General features: G+C 30.9%; 1 protein-coding gene across 5 annotated transcripts in view; it reads left to right on the top strand.

The window, feature by feature from the left end:
- Nucleotides 1-27,465, top strand: part of LOC129224570 (ras GTPase-activating protein nGAP-like) — a 471,622-nt gene extending 444,157 nt beyond the window's left edge. For all 5 annotated transcript variants that reach the window (XM_054859047.1, XM_054859048.1, XM_054859050.1 and 2 more), the window contains 16 exons: nt 2,029-2,094; nt 2,202-2,298; nt 2,389-2,468; nt 3,737-3,799; nt 3,925-4,040; nt 5,882-6,030; nt 6,759-6,834; nt 7,502-7,592; nt 8,812-8,931; nt 10,374-10,705; nt 12,647-13,124; nt 15,430-15,721; nt 18,231-18,591; nt 19,970-20,060; nt 21,254-21,456; nt 25,549-27,465. In XM_054859047.1, the coding sequence (XP_054715022.1) occupies nt 2,029-2,094; nt 2,202-2,298; nt 2,389-2,468; nt 3,737-3,799; nt 3,925-4,040; nt 5,882-6,030; nt 6,759-6,834; nt 7,502-7,592; nt 8,812-8,931; nt 10,374-10,705; nt 12,647-13,124; nt 15,430-15,721; nt 18,231-18,591; nt 19,970-20,060; nt 21,254-21,456; nt 25,549-25,816 (2,883 nt within the window). In that variant the 3' untranslated portion in view covers nt 25,817-27,465. The remainder of the gene's footprint in view (nt 1-2,028; nt 2,095-2,201; nt 2,299-2,388; nt 2,469-3,736; nt 3,800-3,924; nt 4,041-5,881; nt 6,031-6,758; nt 6,835-7,501; nt 7,593-8,811; nt 8,932-10,373; nt 10,706-12,646; nt 13,125-15,429; nt 15,722-18,230; nt 18,592-19,969; nt 20,061-21,253; nt 21,457-25,548) is intronic.
- The last annotated feature ends 314 nt before the right edge of the window (nt 27,466-27,779 follow it).

Here is a 27,779-nt window from a genome sequence, read left to right as displayed (position 1 = left end):
ATATGGGCATATCCAGAGGGGGGTAAGGGAGGGCAGCTGCCTGTTGATTTTGGTTAAATTTATTAAACTTTTTTCAGCTCCACCCCATATGCCGATAAACATTAATTTGCGTTTTGGTATCATAGTTGAGACACTAAACGGTTACTAATTTAATTAAATGATTGGAAACATACTCCGTTTCGTAGGTTGCAATCATTTATTAATCTTCTTCAGAACATATAAACATACAAAAAAAACCCCTCTATCTTTAAAATATCAGTATAGATAAAAACCTAAAAGTGTAGCCCGAAATGCATGCAAAATTACTGCTTTTAGAATCACAGATCAATATCATCTATCTGCACTAATTGAATTCAAAAATAAATTTTGATGCATTAGCTTTCTGAGAGTCTAAATGTCTTACGATGTCCATGTCTAATAGAATGCTATTTACCTCATCCTCTGCAGCCTGAAAAACATATGTAAGTTATGGCAGTTCTTATGCCATCCTTGTTTTTTTGTTTTTTTTACACTTGTTTCTATTCTTTAGCATTCAGTTTATAGGGAACCTTCAACTATTTCATTAATTCAAGTGCGAGACAATCTATGCTTGTATTTACGTATATAACAATAGATCAGTACAAAACATAAACTGGTAGTGAAGACAAACTATTGGTTTAAAAGAATAGTATAAGTACATTTTTGCATAATTTATAGCCTATGTCACTCAGTAAGAAGGCACCTTTCATGTAGTGAATGAATTTTTCAAATAACTGCAATGGTTCTGGAGATTACCTCAAACATATAAACACTAAAATCTGCCCTCTCTCTTTATAATATTAGTATAGATTTCAATTAAATCTGTTTTTGTTTAAAAAAAAAGAACAATAGACAATTGCTTCAATAACTTATCAATAAATTTGACTCTGGAAACTTGACTACTGATTTTCAAAGTGTATATTATTTGTGATCGCATTGAAAAAGGAACATCATTGGTGTTCGGTTACCTTCTGAATATCTCCATGCTGATGAAGTAACTCAAGGTCAAACAGCACGAAAAACACTTAGCTGCAAAAAAAAAAAAAACTGTTTCGTTTGCAAAAGAGTTATTACAAGTTAACCCACCCCCTCCCCGCAATATTGGAAAGGTTCAATTCAGAAAAGTACCTCACTCCTGGCCCATCATTTCAAAACTTCTGGGGGGAGCAAGAGGTATATACTCTGCCTTTGATAGGGAAAAGAATGGAAAATAAAATACACAAATGCATTATTATATTGTTTCCAAAATGGGGAGAGGGGGTGGGGGATGTAGGCAATTTATTCCACTGATGGAGCAAATGAGGAGCCTGCCCCACTTTCCAATTTGAGCTGGGTATGCCCTCGTTCAGAATTTTGATTTGCTTTTTAGGGAATGTCTGTTCTTTAAAAAGAATTATAAACATTTTCATTGTTGGACTTATAGTTGGGACAAACCTAACTTGGCATCATTGTGAAGGATACGCAGATCCTAATCACAGCATTGCAATAGTTCCAGGTTTATTTTGTCCTGATTATGGTATTTAATGTGATGCTTCCCGCCCCCTCCCTTTTCTCTTTTTACTGGTTTTCAATATGCTACTTTCTGTCAGGATTTTGTAATTCTAAATGTTTTGTGTTGGTGTTATGATTATGCATTTATTGGTAGGAAATATTTGGTTCAGTATACAGTTGATTATTTTTAGCAGCAAACTTCTCTCCAATGTTTTGAAGATGTGACCTGTGTTTTTTTTTTTTTTTTCATTTTATTGTTATTATTAAATTTGTAAAGATAATGAATGTAAATGCATTTCCAGTTGATGTTTTTTAAATGCAAATTAATGCCTTTAGATCTGTAGTCATTTAAAGATTAAAAAATAATGATTTGTCACTGACCAAATGAAAAACTTTTCACTTTGGTCCTAGTATTGAAAATAATGAATGTGAGATTGTTGTTAAAATGATACTAAAAACGTTTTGATTTTCTATCAATTCTTTTCAAGTCACCAATCAATTATGTATATTTTCTTGCAGTATGTAAAAACAGACTATAAAACATTGTGTGAAATGTTAGAGCCAGCTATAAGTGTACGTGCTAAGGTAACTACATAATTAACTAGTTATTCTTGGTTTATTGATGTTTTATTTTTAGTGGTATTTCAAGTGCAAAAATTCATTATTTTCTCTTCTTTTTTTAAATTGGATAGGATGACGTTGCAACAACTTTAATCAATATTATGCAAAAGGAAAATTTAGCCAAAGAATTTCTTGCAGAACTTGTGATGTCAGATATTGAAAAAATTGGTATAATTTAATACTGTGTTCACATTATCTTAAATGTTTTGTGTTTAAAATATACATTGTTCTCTATTTCAAAAACTCCTTGTGTTTCAGGTGATCTTCATCTGACATTTAGAGGAAATTCTCTAGCAACTAAAGCTACTGAAGCTTACATGAAGTTACTTGGGGACAAAGTAATTTACATTTAGCTATTCGTAAAATTAAGAAATAAAACAATACCTTGTATGGAAAATAAGGGAGCATAAACAATGTTAATAAAGCACAAAAGCACATAATAATCACATTCAGAAACCCATATCTTTTTCGTTGAAAATGGAGTTCCTCGTAACCCTCTCGTGTATGTTATTTTTTGCAGCAGTTGTGCTTTCATAACGTTTTTATCGATTTATTTGTAGTGCTTTTTGTAAATTTTATGTTTTTATGAAGTGACTTTTCTTTTGAATTAGAGGGCAAAATCACATGGGCTGTAAACCCATCATTTAAAACTTTACAAAGAGAATGAAAGGAAATACTGGCTTGGCTTTAAAATTTTTGAAGTTGTATTATATTGAAGTTGATTTCTCTATGTTAGCACCATCCACACTTGTGGATGCACTAACTGGTTTCAACCTTTAAGACTCATCTCATTGAATAACCTTTCAGAACAATTTAAATTATTTGCATGGAAGTCATCTCCTCAATTAAAATAAAATTTTCTTCTGCTTTGAGGAATTAACCAATAGTGGGTTCATTTCTCATATATGGGGTAGCATGTCCTTCAAAATATGTTTTGCAACAATAGTCGTTCTTTTTGTAATTAATATTATTTCCTTTGTCATTCCTACTGCAGCTCATTTTTAGTTGGTTTTTCCTTCCACCGGGAACACTAATTGTTGTATTAAAGGCATAGGATTGATTCAAATCAAGAAATTAGAAAATAAAGCTTCAAGTAACTGATATGAATGATAAAATTCTTTTATCGTATTCAAATGTGCTTAAACAATATGTATTTCATAGGATGTGTTTCTTTTACATGACCTTGAAATATGTTCTTCCCAAGCAATAAAACCATTAACAATCAAAACACATCTTAAAAAACAAAAGTTTTGGTCCATATCTATGGTTAAAAAACGAAAATTTCTGTGTGTGTGTGTGTGTTTTAAGTCTATTTAGGTTTAATATTGAATCTGAGGTGGGGCTATGCCCCTGTTATGATAAATAAAATTTATTCCTTCTTTTGTAAGGTTTTCTTGAAACCTTGTAATATTTTTTGTAATTTTTTTCTATAATGTTTTAAGGAAGAATTTTCATAATTTAATAGGAAAAGTTTAATATATTTGTTTATGTGGAAGTTATTCATTGTTAAAATTTGGTAAAGATTTTTTTTTTTTTTTTTTTTTTGAGATATGAATAAGATTTTATATGTTGAGGTTATTTGACTAAATATTTTCTTATTTTCTAGTATTTGCAAGATACTCTTGGAACATTTTTAAGAGTTGTTTTGGAATCCAGTGATGATTGTGAGGTTAGTCTAACTTAAATTCAGGCTTTTTGTACATGCTTTGAAAAAATAGTTTAAGAACATCCTGTTTGATTTAGAATAAATATGTTTTTTAGGTATTTTGAAACATTACATGTAATTCTTTTTAGGTTGACCCAACCAAAGCAACAAATAATGCAACTTTGCTGCGTCAGCAAGCAAATTTGATGACGTTTGTAGAAATGGTGTGGGTAAAAATTATCAATTCTGCTTCAAATTTTCCTCAGTAAGTGAAAAATTCTGTTTAAATTTTTCAACTTTTGCCTAAGTTTTTAGATAAAACATTAATGCAATGTCATAAATATCCTTGCATTGCAAAATCTGTAATTCTGTCCAGGGAATAAAGGTTCAAAAAAGTTAACCCAAGTTGAAACAACTGGTTATTTTCAGTACAAACAATTGTTCAAGCAATTGTTTGGCAACACAAGCAAATGCGTTGGCAAATGTTTTCAAGTAAAACAGTTGGGGTGTTTCTTGTCTTGGGGTGTTGGTATTAAAATGAAAAACATGTAACATGTTTTTCATTCTAATACCATCAACTGGGATGACTTTGACCTTTTTGGGGATAACGTTGGTTCAACAAACAAAAAGTCAATCTGTATTATCAGTGATGATTAAGTCAAACCAGTGCTGCCTTAACTAAGCCCTTGAAACAAATAAGTGTTATCACTCTCCTACGCCTAATACAGTATAGACAATCTTTTTTAGTTTGATGGACCAATGTTACTTGCTAAGGCCGAAGTTATCCCCAGTTGACAGTACTTCTACCTGATTTTTTACAAAGAGCAATTTTCTTTTGTCCTGAAAAGAAAAATTTAGTTAAAAAGCAAAAGTTTGAGAAAACAATAAAAGGACTTACTTGATAAACTTGTAAAAAAAAAAGTTTTTACTCAGAGTTTGTTATCTACATGAATGGTACCTGTGCTTACTCTTTGTGTGCATAATAATTGTATTAATGAATTATGTAAAACAAATGACCTATTCACATAAACTGAAAACTTAATGTTTTATTCATAAAATAGCAGTTAAAACTTAAAATTAATAAGTTAAAAAACAAAGAAAGTATACACGCTTTATTAGAAGACACGATGATGAAAAAATTTGATAAATGTTTCATAGTTTATTAGGTTCATATATTGTTATTTCAAAATCTTAATATCAATTAATATCAAGTTAGTAAAATGTATCACAAGAATAACAAGCCCCTCATTTATGCCGATCAATTGCATGCTCCCTCCCCCTTCCCTGGATTTTGGAAATTAATGTATTTACATGTAAGAGGATGTGGTTTTTTGCTATCTTCTAGCGTCCTTTGCCCCCTCTCCCTGGAAAAATTCAAAATGACAGGCCTTTTTTTCTTCAGTCTTGACCTTAATTAGAGTAATTTATTTACTCAATACACAAATTTTACTCTTAAATACATAATTTTAAAACACTTTAAAATATGTTCTTTGGCTATCAACTTCTGTTCAAAAATACTTGAAAAATCATAGTTTAATTAAGGGATGTTTTATGGTTAAACATAAAAAACAACAAATTATTTACCATTGAACCCCCTAAAACTTTGATCAAAATTATAAAAATGCCTTACTTTTTCAGTAGTAGTAAAATTTATTCGTCATAGAATTAAAAAAGACATTTTCAAACACGCTGAACTTAAAAAAAAAAAAAAAAACTACATCTGAATTCCCAAGAAAGAAACCTATTTCTGTTTTCCATCAGATTGGAGTATGTACAAGTTTAAAATTGATTTAATACCATGTCCAGGGAGTATTTCCTTGGTTATTAGCAACTACAAAGTTTAAATTGGTTCTTACAGTATTTCAGAAGACTAAATTTTGTATGTTGCCAACGATGCATTTAAGGGTTAAATCTGAAAACATTTCAATGAAGTGAATGAATACATTCACCAATTTGAAAATAAACTAAACTATTGCTATCAATGTCTATATAAATTCAAAATCTATAGACAAATAAACTTGTATCAGTGTTTTTTGTTATTTTTACATACATTGAATTTTGAAGATTCTCTTTTTTTTTTTTTAATTTGCAAATGTTTCTGTGTAGTGAACTTCGTGAAGTGTTCCATGAATGTCGTAAAAGATTGACTGCAGCTGGAAAAGAGGAGCTGTGTGATAACTTAATTAGTGCATCCATATTTTTGAGATTTCTTTGTCCAGCAATTTTATCACCTAGTCTCTTCAATTTATCTCAAGGTATATGAATACATTATCTTTTCCCCCCACATTTAAATTCCGAAGGTGAAGTTTGTAGGGTTTCATTTTAAACAAATATGTAAATATTTTTAGAGAGAAAAACTTTCCTTGCTTTTTTTCCTTGATTTTACTTTTGCTTTGCACTGGTAGTAGCAGAAAAGCACATGTGTCTTAATGTTTCATTAGAATAAGCAATATAAAGCATTATTTGGAATAAGGCATGCTTAACAACTAAGTGAATGTCTATAATAACTAGCTGATATGATCAAATATTAAATCATAGAATTATCCAATAATAAAGTACCTACTATTTAGGACAGGTGTTAAAAATATTAATGTAAATATCTAAACATTCTTAATGCAAAATATTTCAATTTTTGATGACTTTGTAAAAGTAATGTCATGCATTTTTTCTTTTTAGTCTATCATTTAGTATTTAATTTTAGGGATTTAACCATGTCACAAGTTAAAATATGTTGAAAGATTAATGCATCTGTTTTAAAAAAAAAAACTGAAATATTGTACCTATAACTGTTAAATAAAATGTAATTTTAAAATTACTTAAGAATGTCCATTAGTCGCATATTTGCCCTTATATGTATAAATAACATCACTATTGTTAAAAGTTTCAAGGCTAAAAATATTTGAAAAATGTTTAATGCAATATATTTATATACATTTGAACATTTAATAAGTTTTTAAAATATGTGTATTTTTGCTTTTTTCAGAATATCCTCAAGGAAAGTCTGCAAGAAATTTAACATTGGTTGCAAAAACTATACAAACCTTGGCAAACTTTACTAGGTATGTTTTTTCTTTTAATTTTTAACATTTAATTCAGTGGAAATCATTTTAGATCTTAGTTGATTTTGAAATTTAGATATGTAGATTTGACTTACTAAATATTCATATTCAAAGTTCCTTTACTGAAGGAACATTAATATTCACGTCATTGTTGTGACTGAAGTTGAGTATTGATTAAATTTCATTGAAGGAGTTTTGTAGTTCTCATTTTGAATGTTCATAATACCTTTTTGAGTTGAGACCAACCATAAACTTGGTGATGATAATTTACTGCTGTAGCTTAAAATTTACATACATTTACTATACTCCTTTGGGAAGGTAAATCGCAATATCTGCAGAGATGAGTTTCTGAGATGTTTGAAGAAACTCATTGCGGATTCCATACTAACAACTGGGAAAATTTTGAATTAGAGGATTTTTTTTTTTTTTTTTTGCTCTTTATTTTCTGTGGAAACCAAATAAGCAAGCTTGTACAATAAAGCAGAAGTACAATAAATGACAAACGTGCAAAAAAATTAATTAAAGAAAAGAAAAATTTGCAGCTACAGAGCTTTACCTTCCTATAGCAGTGTATTTGCTGTTCTGATGACTGGAAAAAAGATGTTCTTGCGAATTTATGACTGCCATCTTATAGGCTTTAAAAATTTTTTGCTTTTTTTCTGTACAGGTTTGGTGGTAAAGAGAGCTTTATGGAATTTATGAATGGGTTTGTTGAAAGAGAGTGGAGTACAATGAAAGCATTTTTACGTCAAATATCTGTAAGTATTATAACAAACATCCAAGTGTTATGATTAAATCTTTTAATTTGCTGAAAATTTTTTAAAAAATATATTTTAAATGTTGGGGACAGGGACAATGAGCTGACCAACAAAATGTAACTATTGAAAATTTTTGATTCAAATTTTTATTTTAAAAAGAATTTTTAAGATTTTTGTCCAACATCATTATTATTTTCTCAGTTAAATTACTTTGTTTAACGAACATGCTTTCTTTTCTTTTTTTCAATAAAAAAGAATAGTTTTAAACCTTGAGCTCAACATTCTGGGAGGGGGGTCCAGGCGTTTATGCCCCCCCCTCCCCCCACGGTTGGGCCACTGTATCCTGTCAAAGGAATGCTTCTTCTAAAATATCAATTTCTACAGCAAAAAAAAAAAGAAAAAAAAACGTTAACCAGGGCTATATAGCTATCTTGTGGAATCGCAAAAGATCATTTGCTGCATTGAATGGAAGGTGTATCCCTTACTTATGTTATCTAACTTCAGAAATAATACCAACTAACACTTTAAAAGTGAGCGAAGTCACCCTGGTTGATGGTACTGTAAAATCAGCAGTCATTGTTTTTCTGGCTGTATAATTTTTCTTCAAATTTCAGTACTTGCTGCATTTAACTTATTGGTTAAACAAACAACAATATTCTTTAGACTTCAAAGAATATAATTTTGTGAATTTTAAAATTTTGTTTTTTTATTTTTCTGTATGTTCTTAAAGAATTTTTAAAGTACAAAATATTTTGTTAAATATTATGCAGGTAATTAAATTACATGCCTTTTTCATTTAATTTTTAAAGAAACAAAAATTGTTAAGCAGTTGTAGTTTTAAAAAGAAGAGAATTTAGTGTACAAGTATTAATAGTTTGTTGAGATTGGTTGTGGAGTTCGAATGTTTTTTCTTGTAAAACTAGCATGAAGTTTTCATTAAATATCAAATAATTATAATTAATAAAATAATTCATTTTATTTATTTATTCTTTTCCTAATATTTTTTCTGTATGAAAAAATGTATAAGAATCTAAATCTGAAGGTGGTATGCTGCTCTCCTCTTATCGCATTTCAAGCCATAATGTTTGCTTTAACCTTAATGCTGATATTGAAGCCAAATTTTAGAATAAAATTTGACAAAGATATAGACTAGATGATATGTTGTGTTTATTCTGTCTCTGAAAATTCCAAGCATTTTTTGCTTCTCTTCATTTTTTAGAGTCCTCCTACCAAAGAATTTAATAAAAGAAATGAATTTGATGGATATATAGACATTGGTAAAGAGTTAGCAGGTTTGCACAATCTTCTTACTGAAAATCTTCCTAGAGTAAATCAAAAGGTATACTTCATTTATTAGTTCTTTATGTAGTATGTAATGATCAATTTATTAGTTTAAGTGCATTTTCTACAGTAGTTCTTTAGAAATAAAAAGTTTTGTATGTCTAATTTTCATATCTTCGTGATTAATAATTTCTAACTAGAGCTATTATTAAAATCTAGAATTAAAAATTGAAATTATTGATTTTGATAGTGTTATTTACTAACAAAATATCTTGGCAATACTTCTTCATAGCCAAAATGACAGAAATCAATGAAAACATGAGTCTTTTCCTTTAGTCAGGGCCCGATTTAGGGGAGGGCAGGCGGGGCTACTGCCCCAGGGCCTCCACAACAAAGGGGCCCCCACAATAAAACTTTTACAAAATATCCTAACTTTCACGGGTCGAAAATATCGGATATACATATATATCAAAATATTTGTATATATATCAAAGTATCGGATATTTTCGAAAATATGATGATCTTTTCGAACCCTGATAGGGGCCTCCACTCCTTCGTTGCCCTGGGTCCCTGCCTTTAGTGGGGAGAATAAAATCAACTCTTGATAATTTGAAACCTTATATATTCCTTCATTTCAAAGTTTTCATTTGGTCCCAAAATAATTTAATGTTTTCAATTTCCAAAGTTGTCTCTATATCTCCAATGTACTCCTTTTAGTCAAAGTTTTCACAGGAGTTAAGTTTTCATTTTATGCATAAAAATGCAACCAAAATAAGGGGATTTTTTTGAAAACCCTTTAAACACATTGCTCTGCTTTTCAGCTTGTGTGAGGGGGATAATTTACCGACAATAGGGCTCTTTAATGCTCACAGCGTTGCAAGACTACGTGAGAATTTACAAATTAGGCTACTTTTTGCCGTGGCTGACGACCTAAAATTTGGGCTAAAATTGAAAAAAGGAGGCTTTGTTTTCTAGATGACTCAAATGAGCTGCTTTTTTGTACAAAAAGACGTTTTAAAGCAATGTGAACTAAAATTAAGTGAAAAGAAATTGGGTTCACAACATACAAACTTAATGACGTTTTAGATGCAATAAAAAATGTCAGCTGTTAAAAGTAACTTACTTTTTTGAAGTATCTTAGTAAAATTTATTCTCTGTAAAGATATTTTTATGTAGTAAAAATAATTAATTTTATCCAAACCATAAGTTTATCCAATTATATATGAACTATTCCTGGAAATGAAAATTTAAATTATTCTTTAGAAGGATAGAACAGGAGCCTCTGATTACTGGAAGATTTTATCAGGTCCCTTGGGACTGAGTTATTGAAAGTTGACTGTAGTTGGAAAATGTTTTTAATATAATGGAGTATTAAACTTCAATTCTTCTTTTAATAATTAATTCAAAATCATTGTGTGAGTAAGCAGAGTTTTGATATGGTTTTAAAGTTTTGAAAACCTTTTTTTTATAGCTGTCTAATTCAATATTTTTTCTTTTTAGTGCTACTATGACCACATTGATACTTTGCAGCAAATTCTAAATGGCATTTCTTCTGCATTAAGTCGAACATTTGTTCCTAAAAATGTTCTGACACCTTCTGCTGGTACAAGTAATCAACAAACAGATCATAATAGCAATTCTATTAACAATGAAAATTTAACTTTAAAAGCTAGTGACCATTGCAGTTTGAAAACTATTCAGCGTGAAATTGTGCAATCCTATGTTATTAATGCAAGAACAAGAAATACTGAAGATTATCATTCCTTGACAACTGTCAACTCTAAAGTATCTACTCCTGTGACCCCATTTAATCGCCCATCTACTCTTCCTCGGTAAGTAAAGTTTTTGTGCTTTTGGCATTCATTTTTTACTGTTAGAAGCCCTGTGATGTACTTCAGTAAATCTATTAAAGTTATTGCAGTCGATAAGTATTAGTATTAGATCTACACTTTAAAAAGTGAAGAAGTTTCAACTTGTTTCTTAATCTTCCTATACTTTTCTTTTTGCTCCAGTGTTATCTATTTTTGTTAGTGATTAGGGGATAAAATCCAGTGATTAGTCAGTCATTAGAAGTTGATTGAAATGCAGGGCTTTATACTTAAGATGTCTTGAGCTATATAATTGAATATCGTTTATTTATTTGAAAAAAATATATGGGAAAAGATTAAATATTGAGGAACAGGCAGGTCCGGATCTATAAATTTTGGACCACCCTGCTGCAAAATTTGTGGGGCCCCTTTCCCAAAGGGCAACACTGTATATTTGAAACATAAATAAGTCTTAGTGGTAGTTTTTTACAATTTTTTATTTTTTTTAATTTCTGAGACATTCCGGCCATTTAAGGACGTGCCCCCCCCCCCCTGTACTACAAGGTCTGCGGGTACGCAGATACGGGTCTCAGAACAGGAAAAACAAATGTTGTAATTTTGTTACGAGTATTTTTAGCTAACAATTTGTGCTTCTGAAATGATAATTAAATTAGTTTTAAAACTAGGGCACTAGCTATAATAATCTAGCAAAATGTGTACAGTGATACATCAATAAACACATAAAACAATCTTTTTGCCTTAGAATATTTCATGAATGAAATTCTTGTATTCAGTAGCGTCATGCATATTTGGCTCACAACAGTTCTGTAAAGTAAAATAATTTTTTAGGTTTTGAATTGTTTTCAAAAATTTATCCAATAAAATGTATGCATAAATCATCTTTTTTACTACCCAGGGACAGGGTTCAATTATTAACACATTGATGCCAATCAAAGGTGCCCATATGGGGCTCGAGCGCCCCTTTGAAATTAGAACTTCCTTGCTTTTAGTACGTTTTTCTGAGCAAAAATGTAAATACATTTCTTCTCCAGCAGTTAATGAATAAGTTACTAAAAATGTCAAATTTTACTAACTCTAATCTGTACTGAAATCGGTTTCTAAGGGGAAAATATCCTGCTAAACCATGGGGAAAATATCTGAGCCCCCCCCCTTTAAATTTTGCATATGGGCGCCCTTGATGCCAATGGTTTTTTTTATATTAAAGTGATGAACTGAGAGACTTTAAAAAATAAAAAGTAAAAAACTTTGCATATGAAGGTTCATTTAAATTTTAATTCCCGTATTATCTGCGGCAGCGTATAATCTGCAGATTTTAAAGTCAGCCCAAAGAAGAAAACAAAATCTTTGTATAATCTGCGGATAATACAATGTAAATAAAATGAAGCTTTGATTTAAGGTACAATTTTAACAACTAAATTAAAAACATGAAAGGCAATAACTATTAAGGTATAATCAAAATTAATTTTGAAAAAAATCTAAAAAACAATGATATCTTCTTGAAATCATGATAAAAGCAAGCTAATTCCTTGAAGACCAAAGAGTCAAGACAAAGGAACAAATGATCTGGTCTAATCTTGTGCAAATGCAGGCTTCTTCCTTGACTGTATAGTTGTTTATTTTACATAACCTGAATCATGTAAGTGGAACATTCAAGCTATGTAAAATAAATAATGTACAGGCAGCAAAACGGTCTCTATTGATTAATCCTGCTGTAAATAGTTAGGTTCATTGTGTTGGTGTTGAGAAAAAAAAACACAAATAATCCGCACCTCATTTATTTTCTTTTTTAACTGATAGTCCGCAGAATATATACAGGAAAATACAATATTTGCTTTTTACTATTTGAAAGAGAATTTTAGTTCTTGAAATATTTTTTAAATTTCTTAAATATTACATTTTAGTGCATGTTACTCGTTGGTTGTAATATGAGAATGTATCTTCCAGAAATGCTTATTTGCTGGGAAGTGGTAGAAAAGCTGCCTCAGACCTGACTACCTCTGATGACTATGTGCTATGTAGTGCATTTGATGCTGACCAAGGTCTTGTTACTGATGGTACTGCAATGGAGTTGGAATCTCTCGTTCCAAAGAAAGACTCTGTCTCTCCGAGGCTCACAAAATCTTGTATTTACGGGGAGATCAAAAGGAATGAAGAATACTCGCCGTATCAAAGGCTGAAAACATCTCCTCATAATGAGCAAAAACTCGGTGAAAGCCATCGAACAATTGCACCACAAAATGGAGTTGGCCTCCAAATGTCTCTGGTAAATGGCAATGAACCTAAAATCTCACCCCAAAATAAAGATAAAAAAGAACCAAAAAGAAGTGTGCAGTGCAATGGATTGTCAAGTGATGATGCAGCTAATACTTCAGGTGAAATGGAAGTTTCAAATCACAAGGGCAGTCAAATCTCCATCAGCCAGGTTAGTTATATTTCGTGCAGTGTTGGTTTAAAAAAAAAATGCTTTTCTTTTCAACACACCACTCTTTTGTTAGTATGACACCTTACGATTGCCTTAAAGTTTTCACTGCATGGCACAGGCTAGGTGTCCATTGATCGCTGGAGTGAAAGTGCTAGGGAAAGTCCTGTGTAGTCATTAGCTGGGTTTGCAATTCCGCAATTGCAGCATAGGCGGATTTAGCTCTGAGTTCCTGGGGGGGCAGGATTTTTTTTTTTGGAGAAACATTTTTAATTGCCCTCCCCCCTCCCATGTCTTTGTCTGTTTTCTGTGATGCGTAAGGCCATTCTTTACTTTTTTATGTGTCGTTTTCATTACTGTGTGTAATCATGCTGTCCTTTTTAAATTGACCTTAAAAGAGAGGGGGTCGGTATTAAGAGAGTAACGCAGTGCTCCCTTTTAAGTGGGATATAGAATATCTCCAGTTTTAGGGGACCCGGGGGTTACTCCCCCGGAGGAAATTATCTAAAATGGATATAAAATTCTGCATTTTGAAGTCTTATAAGGGTTAATTGGAAATAATAGGCAAATAATTTTTTTTTTAAGTTTTACGCTTTAAAAGTGCTTTGTGATGCAAGTTAATACTTTAAAAGAAATGGTGCACAGATTTAGAGAATAGGTATCAAGAGAGTAACATACTACCCATTTGAACAATTCTTAATTTATACACTTGATAAGAAATAAAATTGACGCACTTTGCTTAGGAATTTCAAAGACTTGTCTAATTATTTTCAAGGTTTGGTTAGTTAGATTGGGTTTTTTGTTCAAAAGCCCTTGTAGGCTATACTGCGCCAATTCTTTTCAGGGATTTTAGAACCTATCAATAATTTGCACTTTCCAGCCTCTGAAATTGAGTAGTAGATTATACACTTGTACAGTATTGTTCAAACTTTGTAAGAAACGGCTATTTTAAGTTTAAAAGAAAAAATATACTTTAATTTCCTATTCAAAAAAAAAATCATGATTTTTTTTTGTTATAAGATTTTAGAAGATAAGTTGTTACTATATAAACTCCTCCCAAAACTGGGGAGCATTGTCCACTTTGCCCCCTCCCCCTATAAATCCACCCATGCTCTTCTAAACTGTTCAAAAACGAAAAAATAATGATTTTTTTTTAATTTTTGGAAGATGTGTTGTTACTACAAAAAGTCCTCCCAAAATTGGGGGGGGGGCATTGCCCCCCTCTGACCCCCCATAAATCCGCCCATGAATTGCAGCTCAGTCTGTTTAGTATGTTCTAAATAAACTTTTTGCAACTGGATTCGATGAACTTGACTAAGCAACTCTGACAGTCCGGTAGCTAAAAAAAAATTGATCAGTATAAGCTGTATTTAGGAGACAAAAGTACCACTCATTTTAGAGTTCTTTTGATTATATTCAATTTTTTTTTCCTTCTCTCAGAATTGAGAGCAATTAAAATTTTAGTGATGTATTGAACAATGCCATCATACAAGTATAAAACTATCCAAGAAAATTTGCTTTTCTTTTCCGTCAAAATTCAAGTTCCTAATACATATCTTAAGCAGTTGCAACATTTTGTTGTACAAGGTCCCCCCCCCCTCTATTTTCTCTAAATATCAAAAAGTTTTAAAATGTAACGGAATAATATTTCAGCATTTCCTCACCTGTAGAAGTTTCAATTTCTCTGATTGAAAAATAACTTTTCTGTTTCATTTACTTCACTGTGAGTTTCATCGTGCAGCAAATGAAGCAATAATAAGTTATTTTTCAAAATGTTTCTACACAGCTCATTTAATATCCTAAAATTATTATGAATTGTTATGCTAAAATAAGTAAATTTTCTCTGAACATTGTTCCTATTGCCTACTTTTCAGCTTTTTTCTATGTTTCATTTGTAATTGATCTCCTTTGAATCATTTCACTCTATATTTTATTGATCCACAAGCTGTTCTTTTCTCTGGGTATTGTCAGAAACTTTAATGTTTCCAACTTTTTTCCCCAAGAAATCTTTAAAAAATTCCTAGAAATAATAGTCGCTGCCAGTAGCATATCCAAGAGAGTGGATTAGGATACTGCTAAACCCCTGAGCTTCCAATAAAATAATGTATACATTCTGTAATTTCATCAGTTATCTACACATTACTATGTTAATTAAAATATCCTAGGAATATTTTATTAAAATGTTGGAAACCAAAACTTGTAATGAAGTTTCTGTCTTACTAGTTTAAGTTATTGCAAATTGACTGCATATATTTATGTTCGAAAATAGTTTTATTTATGTATTATAATATGAATTTCAATTTTACAGCTCTCTAATGTAGCATCATCTGGGTACCAATCCTTTCCATATAGTCAGTCTAGTTCACCTGTCGACCCAGAGCTTCAACATGACAATGTCAAATCACAGTCTGCAATTGTGAATGGTCACACGCCTCCTCTAGCATTTAATAATCCAATGTACCATTTTCCTTCCTCGAATTCTACTGGTCAGTGGGATCGCTGCAATCGACAAATGAGGAAGCATTTCAGGAAATCTCATCTTAGTTCATTCAGCAGCCTTAGTGCTGAGGATATATCAGTTTTTGGACCTACCTCACTTGGTAAGATTTTATCAAATTGTTTAGTTGTAATGACTTATTTAGATGAAGAATTTTGAAATTTTTGTCTTGAAATTATTTGGCTGAAATGTAGAATTTGTAAATAATTCCTGTAAAATATTCTTAAGATAACGTTGAATTGCTGTCTTTGTTCTAATGTATAAACTCTGAAAACCACACATACAGTATAACTTCAATTTAACTGCAAACGATTTACCGATTTCTTCAATTTGAGGGCTTAGGGTCACACAAACGTAACTAACACTGAAAGTGGGTATAGTTATGTTTGTGTGACCCTAAGCCCCCGAATTTAAGGATACATTTCACTGGTCCGGATTTAACGGTATTGAATGTCTGTGCTCATTGATTTAACAGTTTCCTGATTTAATGATAACTTATTCCTGTTCCTTGACAATCGTTAACACTTTCAGGTGTGAGCCGTTTTGACCACATATATCCTTCCAGACTGGGTTTTTTTTGGCGCTTTGCATGATTTTATAAAAGATACTTTTAAGATTTGTATTTCAGTAATTTTTATTGTATTGCATAGTTCAAGATGTTTTCTTTCGTAATAAATTAACTATTTGAATGAAATAAAAATCAATTTTGTGTAAGAAATTGTCGAAAAAAGCATGTCTGAAACTAAAAAAAAATAAGTTTTGCATAAGAAAATATCGTTTTTAACCATAAAAATTTACCCAGACTCAATTAAAAACTTACCTAAATCTTGAACAAATATCTCAAAATAGGTTTAATTTGAAAACAAACATTATTTAATAAAATTTGCTTTTGTATAGTACATTTCAAAGCACAAACTCGAATTTAAACCCCCTATTCTATCACAATTCATGTAATTATTTCTGTCTGGTGTTGCCATCTATATATATTTTTTGAAAGTAAAAGGTTCATAGATGGTATCTAAAAAGGTTAGAAAACGTATGGAACTCGTACTTTTATAGCTAAGAGAGTAAAAATTTGACTCTGAGAGAATCTCGGGCTTAGTTCTCTTCACCAAAAACGGCAAACTGAGTGACGCTCGGGCATAGACCTCAAACTGTTAAATCGAGGTTATACTGTACATCCAGGGCTGTCCGGTGTTTTTTCCCTGGGAAAAAAAACTATCATGTACAAAATATATTTAATTGAAAGTGCTAACAATAGTTAACTATTGATTCTTCCCTTTAAAGAACATTTTAGTATCCAAATGTGATATACATTTCAGTATGTCAAATATTTTCATATTAAAAGTGGGAAAAAAAGTCAGTACATTTAAAAGCTTTTATATCAACATGTTTGTGAAATAAATATAATTTTTATAGCTTTTGTAAAACATGTACGTTTTTTGTAAATTTTAATGTATTCATTTGTCATATGGTAGCTTCATTGACAAATGCATTTATAAAATTGAAAAACAGATCGAAAGTTGTAAAATATTTTCAGTCTCTAATATTTAGAGTAATATGATTTAATAACAAGTTGGAGTCGGTTAAGATGACGTGACATTGAAATAAAACTGCTGTGATATTAATGTATTTAAAATTTGAATACATCTGAGCTTTTTTATTTCAGTTCAAGTTTATATTTAACATTTTATGTTTTCTGTTTTGGTTTAGTAATCTAACTGAAACTTCTTGTGGTATCATATAAGTTTTTCAATAATGAAAATTGAAAAAAGATATTTAACTATGTAGTTTTAAAAATCCGATGGGAAAATATTTTCTCATACAATTCATTAAAATTGATGATGATGCTTACAAACGTTTACTATTTTTACAAAATATCTTAGATTGCAATATACTTCAAAGAAAACTATTTTGATAGTATTTGCTTTGTTTTTTTTTTTTTTTTTAAATTTACTAACTCATGTTATTTTTAACTATTTATGGTATGAGAAAATAACCCTTTTTTATCACTGTAATAATTTTTCTTCAATACAATAAGGCAATAATGTTCAACAGCTAATTCATATTCATTTTGAAAATTATTTTTCTGTCTTTCTTTCTAACTTCTTAAATGTAATTACTTTATAGTAAAAAGAAAATGCTTAAAATTAGTTGTTCCAAAGTAATTAATATTTTTGTAGAATTATTAGATTAAGAATAATGCACAATCATTCTGTTTTAACTACATTATTGAATGAAAATATTTTATGATTAATGTAGTAGAATCATTGCATCTTAAGAATAATTGTATGTGTCAAACATACCTGTATGAAATCTGGATTTTCATTTTGTCAAATTTCTTCTCTCACTTGACTTTTACTCTCACTGGACGCATGTATCCAATAATCGATCATTTTTTAATGCGAGGCAGATTTATGTCTACTTCTATTTCTAATCAGTACAGATGTTAACTTGTATAAAGCAGGACTACCTTTTAATACTAGGCAGATTTATGCTTATTTTTAATTAGTACAGATGTTAACTTGTATAAAAGAGCAGGACTATATTTTATTGTTCCCATATTTTGCTACTGTTCTATTTTATTCACCTTTCTCTCTCTCTTTTTGCAGCAAATGCTGATTCCTCATTGACATTATCAGTAGAGGGCTGTAATTGTCCTTCAAGTTCTTCCTCATCTGGCACTGCAAGTTGCAATTCAACTCCACCAAGGGAACGTCGCAATAGTCAATTTAAATCTACAGCACCTCGGACCAATCCTCGATACTCGGGGGCTGGAACACAGCACTCATGCTGCAGCGCAACCATTGCTTGCTCGCCACGTCTTGCAACGAGGGCGTTATCACATCCGACAAGGTCGTTGCATCATCATTATCATCACAAGCAATGCATACTAACTGCTTCATATTTTCAAAGGAAGCAGAAAAACCTGAACTTAACATTGGCTTCCAATACCAAAGAGGATTCCAAAAGGTAAATCCACATAAAAAGAAACATACTATGAATTTTTTAACTCATTAAAGTAGTTGACTACAATTAATAATAAATCAGTAAGTAAATGAATAAATAATTTGACATTCCCACACTTAAGTTGCAAAAGCAGTGTTAAATTAAAACATTTCCATCTTGAAAATTTTCAGTGTGCCTTAAAAGCATGCTGGCAATAAGTTATAAATATAAATGGTGGTTTATTGTTCGAAAAGCTACATTCAATTTAAGTATTTTTTTATTGCATTGTACAATTGTTTGAAGAAGTGAATTCATTTCTCTAAAACTGAACTATTTCTAATTCTCCCCCCTCCCTCCCCCTTTTTACCAGCTATATTTCTTTTTTCCCTCTTCTTCCTTTTCTCTGTTTTGTTAAATAGCAATAAAACTCATTCTTTGATTCCACTGCTAAGTTGACTGGTATTTTGTTCAGGTCTTGTCAAGGCAGATAAAGGGTTGTAATGATATTGGTTTTAGGATTGCTTTTGACAAACCCGGACTCACCCATCCCCACAGTGTTTGTAGCAATTTTTTCTGTGCTGGAATATGTTTAATTTTTCTTTTCAGGAAACGAACCCTTTTGTTGTACTTCTTTGCAACCTTTGAGAATTGTAAAGATTGGCAATTTATATTCCTCAAGTCAAAGGGAATAATTTTTCCCCTAGGCAATACTAACAGAGGTTTTTAATGCTTTGATAAGCATATTTCACTCATTGAAAATCAGAAATGTACCTCAAATTTGATCTAGCATATTTTCATATTTATTTTTTTAATTAGCATCATGAAAATTGGGAGAAAAGCAATTGAAATTTATTTTTTGCCTTTAATTTTTTTTTAAATACAAATTTTTAATCATTTTAAAAATCAAAACTAAGAGCCTCTTCCCTAAAACCTTCCACTTCATCTTTAGGTAGTTAATTTTTTTGTGGAATTGATCACCATTATGGTCTTCACTGTTTTCGTAAATTTCATACCCTAAATATATTGCAGCTTCTCTTTTTCTGTACATATATATTGTACAATAAATAATAATTTAAATAACTGGACATGATTTTGTGAGCTTTTTATCAAAACTTGTTTCAATCTCTTCTGCTTTTAGTTTTCGAATACGTGCTGCTATGACAAAAACATTAAAATCACAGCAGCAAAATTAGGAGAAAAGTATCATTTGAATGCAACCTTGTTTCATGCTCGACTCTTTCGCAGGTGGCATATTCTTTTTCACTTGTTTAGGGAATTGATTAAGAAAATATTTTTTCATGTGTCTATAAATATTAAAGAATCTATAATTTTTAAATGCATTATAATCATTCGAAAGATAAACTTTACATTTCTCAGTTATGAAAGTTGTTTATATTTTTAGCCATGATGATGCTGATATTGAGAATAGCAACATTCAGTCTATTACACCGGTTGTAATGAATGAGTCTGAAAACAAAAAAAGAGTTGAAGATGTAAGTAAAAATTTTATTTTTTTAAAAAAATAATTTGGAATTATATATTTTTTAAAGAAAATTTTGAGCTGTAAGGGTTTGTGCCAACTTTTTTATCTTCACTGGCAGGAACAAAATAACATTGCTCGATGTCATTGTCGTGCTTGGTTTTGAAGAGAAAATTATTGTAAAAACTTTCATAGATAAAATTGCTAAGTTCTGTTTAAACATGGTTTTAAAGTTCTCAGGTAGCCTTGCACACTATTAAAAATATACTAATGTTTCTATATTGAAGATTTTTGGACCTTTTAATATCAATGACGTTGAACAATTGATATCACTAACCAAGAGCAGAGACATTTTGTATTTTTACACTAACAACTTTATTTTTATCTTTTTTATAAGGAATAAAACATTGACTGGAAACAATAAAGGTCATTAATTTAATTAGCTATATCTATTTATATGCACATGTAGTAAATACATTGATTATGGAAGTATATAATTTATAACCAGTATACTTAATGATGGAATTAAATGGCTTGATAGTAAATTTAAAAAGTAAAGAAATGATTGGAAAGGGACTTAATGCATAATTATGTAAATATCAGCAAGTTGGCTTGAGTCCTGAGAAAGTTTCTAGTTCCCAGTTCTTAATCTGCTCCTTCTTTTTTTTTGAGCAATCACGATAGCTAATTGTTTTCATTTGACCGTCCTTGATGTCTGGTTCCTTTTTCAACCCCTCCGCCCTCTGTAGGTTCAGCTCCGGCGCAACTCCTCTGGCCCTGAGCACTGTCTCCTAGTAGCCACTGCTCCTGGTTGGTGGTGTCCTTGTCCTACACATGCTCATACACACACACACACACACATACGCACCTTTACACACATACACACACGCCAACATGCACACGCACACAAGCCTACACATGTATAACTATACACATGTAACCGCCCAAGAGGAGGGGCAGGAACCGTTTCTAGAAACAAGAGAGTAAGATCGGGTAGTAACCAATGAGTAGGGTCCTGTTGCAACTCGTGATTGCAAAAAACATAATTTGAATTTCAAATTTCAGAATTTAAATTAATTTTTTAAATTGGAAAGGTTTTTTTATGTGGAAAAGACAGATCTAAAATTTATTTGCATCTGAAGAAGCTAAAATATTTTGTTAACACTTATTCATACTTCTCATGTTTCAATTTAACTATTTTTTCAGTATGAGAAAGAAGTGGAAGAGTTAAAGCAGGCAATGGCTGATATGCAGTCAAAGTTAACTGATGCAGAAGAAAAACTCATAAAACAAGAATCTGTGACTGAAAGGTTTGTTGCAGACTGGCAAGTACGTTTAGAAGCTGGGAAAGAGGAGATAAGGCGGCAGCAAGAGGAGAAAGATCAACAAATGAAAAACATTATTACAAGGTGAGATATTTTCTGCAAAAAAATAATTTGTTTCTTTCCTTTAAATATATATAATTTTAGTTTAGTAGTAAGAATAATTAAATCAGTGTGCATTTAGGTATGTATGCAGCGCATGTCCCCACTTAACCTGCAAGAACTTTATTTTTACAACCATGAATCCTAGATGCATACTTCCAATTGAAGTAGTAAGAAGCAAAGGGATGCAAGTGGCAAAATTAAAAATTTGGAGATAACCAGCACAAATGGTAGGTGAACCCCACCTCTGCACCTCTGTCTTGGCACAAGAGATAGTACTAGTAGCCCTGGTAGGTGCTGCTGTATAGCATGATTTAGAAAAAAAATTCACTGAAAGCCTTCTTAAGACGTAATCTTTAAACGTGTTTTACTCAAAAACTGAAAATGTCCACTTGCATCCCTTTTCTTCTCACTGCCTCAATTGTTATAACAGATTTTTTTTTTTTAAATGCCAAGCACTTTTCATAATGCACTCAAAAGGACAAAATAACTTTTCTGGGTCAGAAAGGACAATTTAAGTATTCGTGTAGTTTTCGAAAATTCCAAGAAAATGACACCACAAACGAAGAAAAGTGCGGCTCTAGTCATGAAGAGAATTTATTATCATTATCTAGCTTTCAATTATAACTTTGAAACATGTATATTTTTTATTGGGAAAGTTTAGTTTGTAATGACTAGAACCGCACTTTTCTTCGTTTATGGTGTCATTTTCTCGGAATTTTCGAAAACTACAGGAATACTTAAATTGTCCTTTGATCCAGAAAAGTTATTTTGTCCTTTTCAGTGCATTAAGAAAAATGCTTAGTATATTTTTAAAATTTCTGTTATTTTATTCTTTTTAGTGTAAATGTATTTCAGAAACAGAATAATTTTACCATCACGAAACTTCACCTTTTTTTTCCATACATAAATGCTGGATACTAAAAGGGGAAAAAAACTTCATACGTGTCTAAAACTTTAGGCAATTGGCCATAAATTTAATCCTTGTTCCTCTCTAGGATTTATGCTTGCTAATTTCATAATGTTCAATATGATTGCTTTTAACATTACTGTTGCAAAGCAGCAAAATTTGTAACAATAGGTTTTATAATATTTAAACATTTCATGGAGAAATCACTTGAAATTTGCTGTTTTTCATCCTAACCGAAATAATAATTTTATTTTAGAATTTTAATTTTTCAGCGCTAAGCTGTACCTTAAGATGAAGCAAATCATTTAGTGAAATCCCGAAGTCTCTTTAAGTCGTCTAGTTGCAGAGATATAAGCAAAATCAGGCCTCAGATTACTCCATGACAAACAGGCCAAGTATAATAAAAGTGCTTAAAAATGGTCCAAATGAGTTGCATAGTTAAGATACAAAAAGTTTGAAGTGGGAAAAGAAAAAGTTACAAGATATTAATTCTGTTTTTTTAAATGGTCCCCAAGTTCCTCACATTGCATTTAGGTAAATAATCTCCATTGAAAAGTAGTACTAACACAAAAAATTTAAAGTACTTGAGAGTAAAACCTGGACATATTAGAGTTCAAAATTATTAAGAACTGCGCAGATGATATTGGAGCATGTCGTCCTGTCAGAAGAAAGACATATTGTCAAAGTAAAAAATACAAAAAAAAAAAAAAAGATTATATTTTTCTTTGCTATCTATATAAATAAAACAGAATATATTTTTGTGTGTATGTATGTTCTCTATACAAATCCAGTTTATGTCGGATTTCGACCAAATTTGGCAGGGAGGTACTTGCGCACCCAAGAAGAAATGTAGGGTGGTTTTCACATGCCAAAAAGGTACGAAGTCGTTCCAATTTTAATTTTAGGACCCAAAAATGACATTAAATGGCTCTCTCTACCCGAAATGATTATCCGATTTTCTTGATTCAAGTTGCATTCAAAAGAGGCCTGTGTAAAATACCTCTGAAGTAGATTTACTTCCTTCAAATTTCAAAAAACACCAAGGCTGTGAAATCACCAGGAGAAAAGTTATAAACATTTTTTAAGCCAAATGGAAGATATCATAATATCAAATAGGAAATTTATCATTTATCAGGAGCTCAGTTTAAATTAGTGTGGCTGAAACCATTGTGAAAAAAATCGGCTGCCATTTCTGTGTTTGACTGACCATCTTACTGGAACATCTGACGTTACACCCATAGACATGCGTACAAGGTCACCAGAGGTACCGTGGTACCCCCATTAGCTCGTAGAAATGAAAGTTAATACAAAAGTGGCTAAAATTTTACATTTTTAGGTTCATTAATTTCTTACCTTATACCCTTTAAAAATGGTTTTTTTGTCACAATATTTAAAAATTTTCGTTAAGCGAACAAGTATGCAAGTATAGGAGCCTTTTCAAGCGTAATTTAAACCTCCTGGTACACAGTGGTACCCCCATTTCTGAAGCCCTGTGCACGCCTATGATTACATCCCAGAGCCCTCAGTCACGAAAACTGAGATGAGCACAGTAAGCATTGTCCCGAATGGGCTGTTGAGCCACTAAGTTTAGTTTCATCAATGTTTGATGAATTTAAAGAAAGCAAATTAGTCTTAGACTATGCAAAATAAAAATTATATAAAAACTTCTTTAGACGAAGTTTAGAAAAATGAGGCAGATAATATATTTTATCTCTACAGTAAGTTTCAATTTCTGCAATTTAGGTAGACTTCCCCACTAAAAATATTAAAACTATTCTGGAAAATTATAAAAATTGTAATTTAATGTATAGTACCACTGATGTGAACTAAGGAGCAAAATATACTGTAGCCTATAATAATTCAGATCATATGACCAGTATTGTTCTTTATTCAAGTGGAAATATTTAGCTAATTAATGCAACTGCTAAATAGTATTATATCCCTGAGGCAGACCATCAGTATTTTGGCACAAAGTAAAAGTTTTACACCTAACTGCTCGCACATATATTTTATTGCTTTTATTGGCAAAAATGAATCCATGGTAACAACAAAATTTAAACTGAGACTAAAAAATTCAGTGTTGCTGCAGTTTATGAATGCAATTTCTGTTGATTATTTTAAAGTTTATATAAATAAAAGAAAACATTGGATAGATTGGAGAGCTGTAAGAGGTGAAGAGATAGCATCAAACATATACAAAATAACTCTTTATTAAACCCTGAATCATTTTTCAATTAAAAATTAAATATGGAGCATACAAATGGTTGACCTAGAAGTTCCATGAAGAATAAGTTTCAGTTTTATCAATAAATTGCACTACTAAATGATACTAATATTCATTTTCCAGCAATTTGCACAAAAAAAAAAAACTTGTAATATGCATATTTGAACAGTTGGTTGACAACATCCAAAGATTGCAGCTTGTCCTTATAATGAACTCATTAGTCTGGAATAGACAACTAACCTGGAGACAGATGTCCTCACATTGAAGCTGAAAGCACCTTTAAACTGTGTGCTAAAAATAATTTAGCACATCAGTGAGAGTGCAAGTAATGGTACAGCTCAGTTCAGAAAATAGTCTGAAGCTATTGGTAATGAACTGCAATTTACCCCATGCACCTTGTTGGTATATGCTTGTAGTTCTGCTTTAGCCCTGGCTGATGAGCAGAACTTACAGCTTATCACTTTTGATATGTTACTGGAAATTTTTAAAATGTCCCTGGAAAAAGTCTTAGGATGTTCTTTTAAGTTATAAGATGGCCTGAGTAAACTTATTTTTTTAACTATATTATAAGCCCTGAGTTTTTTACTATTACTGGTAAAAGTAAAAGGACACGTAATAAAAGATAAGGAGAAGGATTTTCCCCCCCATGACTTGGCATATTGGCTCTTCTAGATAAAACTGTATTGCAACATAGTTACATTCAGTGTCCATCTCAACTTTCTCTGAATGTTAAAGAAATAGTCTTCGAGTTCTAAAATGTAATGCAAAAAGATTTTGGTTTCCTTCATAGCAAATTGTTTTTTTTTTTTTTTAATTTTTTAGTTTTAAACTTTTCTCATAACATCTTTCGATGTTGCAAATATCTGAAATTAATATGATTTAAGGTTTTAAAATGTGCAAGTGTTTTTTATGCTCATTTATGTTTTATTTAAATTTTTAACAGATTGATAACTGTTGAAGAAGAACTTCGTCGGGAACAACAAGATTTGCAAGGAGTGATTTTTGCCAAGCAAAAAGTAATTGATGCACAAGAAAGAAAAATTCAAACCCTTGATGCAGCAAATAATAGATTGTTAGCCGCCCTTGCTCAGCTGAAAGAAAGGTATCAACTACAGGGAAGGAACGGTACGATATCTTCCTCGCCTACCTCACCTGCGAGACTTGCTGTCATCGAAAATGGCGACGTGAGATTTCAAAGCAGTTCATGCTGACTATTTCAAGTTTATTTCAGTTTGTAGCCTACATCGTACAAAAAAGCTAACTTGACCAAATAGAAAACGAACTTATCTCATCATTTTCTTTTCCACCTCTAATAGAGGTTAGTTTTTATGCTACTCGTGATGCAGACGGGTATAATTCTTAAAAACTTGTACATTTTCCATTTGAGAAACCATTTTCATGTATCATACTTACAATTTCATAAAGCATCTTTGTTTTTGCATGATCTTGGCTCGTTTTTACAGCTACCGTGAGATTTAAAGAAGAAAAAAAAACATGGAAATTAAATGCATTTTCCTGTCTTTCCATTCAGGCAATTCTGCTTGTGCTTTACTAGTCTTCAAATTTTATTTTAATGTTACATATATAAACCTTGAATTTTTATTTTGGAGTTTATTGAAATCTGATGTTCCAATCATCGACTGTTGGACTGAATCAACCCACTGTTGTGATAGTGTTTGTACCAATGCAACCGAAAATCTATGCAAGTTTGTATTTTTTTAGTTTTGTGGTTGTGAAAGTGTATTATAAAGAAATCCAGGTCTTAGGATTGTAAATACATTTCTCGTTTCATTGTCCACCGACTCTCTTACACTTGTTTTTCTATGGAATTCTTACTGGGAAATCTTGTTATCTTGTCACACTGAGCTTTTAAAAACTGAACAAATGTAAGCTTAGATTTCTCCTTTATGACTTGAAGTAGAATAATGCTCCTTTGTTGTAAATTTAGATGTGTTTTTATGTGTTTTCAAATTATTTCCCTTTGTAGGTATCTAAACTTGGCATACATATAGTTATTCATGCATTGTAAAAAATCATGTCATATGCATTTTCAGCTGTCATCAGAATGTTTGTTGTACATGTGAATTTGTAAATAGTTTTATCTTATTTCTAATTTTAATTTTGTCTAAAACATACAATTCGAAGAGTAAATGGAATTTTCTTGCATACAGTGTAGCTCCCCCCCCTCCCAAAAAAAAGTTTTTTCTTTAAATTTTTTTAAATACAAATATTTATTATATAAAAATTCAAAAGTAACATCAATTTTGTAATTCAAAATTTGATGCATCAAATCAGCAAGTAATTTCTAAAGATGGTGTTCAATTTTTTCAAATTTGTAAATTAAAAAAAAATGAATGTTTTGCATATAAAAAACTTTTTCACTTTCTATGTACATTATTTTTTATTTTTGCATAGTATCATTAAGAATCTCTAGATTGTTAATTATTATAATCTAGTCAAATTTCAATCTTTTGATCTTAAAACAATATTTTCTATTAGTTCATTTACTTGGCACAAATTGAAAATGATCAATAAAATTTCTCAAACATAGTAATGAACCAATAGCAAAATAAACATATTGATATTCCATAAATATTTTAAGGTATGTTTTTTAGGATATTAAATCTTAAAACCAAAAATTGTTATTTTACTGATATATTTTATTAATGTTTAATATTGTCTTCTAACTTCAAAAGCAAGTCAGTATTAGTAATTTGAAAAGTTAGGCATGTATGTTTGCCTAATTTGTATTCTTAATAGAATAAATACTATGCAATGTCTTTTGTATGCATTATTTCAACTTGCATTGTCGGAAGAAAATGTACGTATGTGAACATTCGAATAAACAGTTCCAAAGTTTCATGTTTTGATTTAATTTTAGAAATACGCTTGATCATTTTACTTATAATTTTTTTTTCTTTGACATGAAAATCAAACTTTTTCAGGACTGTAAAAATCGTAATTTTGTTTTATTTAAGAAAGTTTTTTTTTTCTAACTTTGGATTTTGCATGATGAATTCTCCCAAATTCGCCATATAAATTTTGATATGACAGTGAGACTTAAGGCTGAATTTAACTACACATAATGGCTTCAAGGGAGTTGCAATGCTTAATTAAATAGTGCTGTATTAATTTGAGTCTCAACTTTAATTGAGAAAATAAAATATATGTATT

Source organism: Uloborus diversus, chromosome 6 (genome assembly GCF_026930045.1).
Source record: "Uloborus diversus isolate 005 chromosome 6, Udiv.v.3.1, whole genome shotgun sequence".
NCBI lineage: Eukaryota > Metazoa > Arthropoda > Arachnida > Araneae > Uloboridae > Uloborus > Uloborus diversus.
This window is presented reverse-complemented; position numbering and strand designations above follow the sequence as displayed.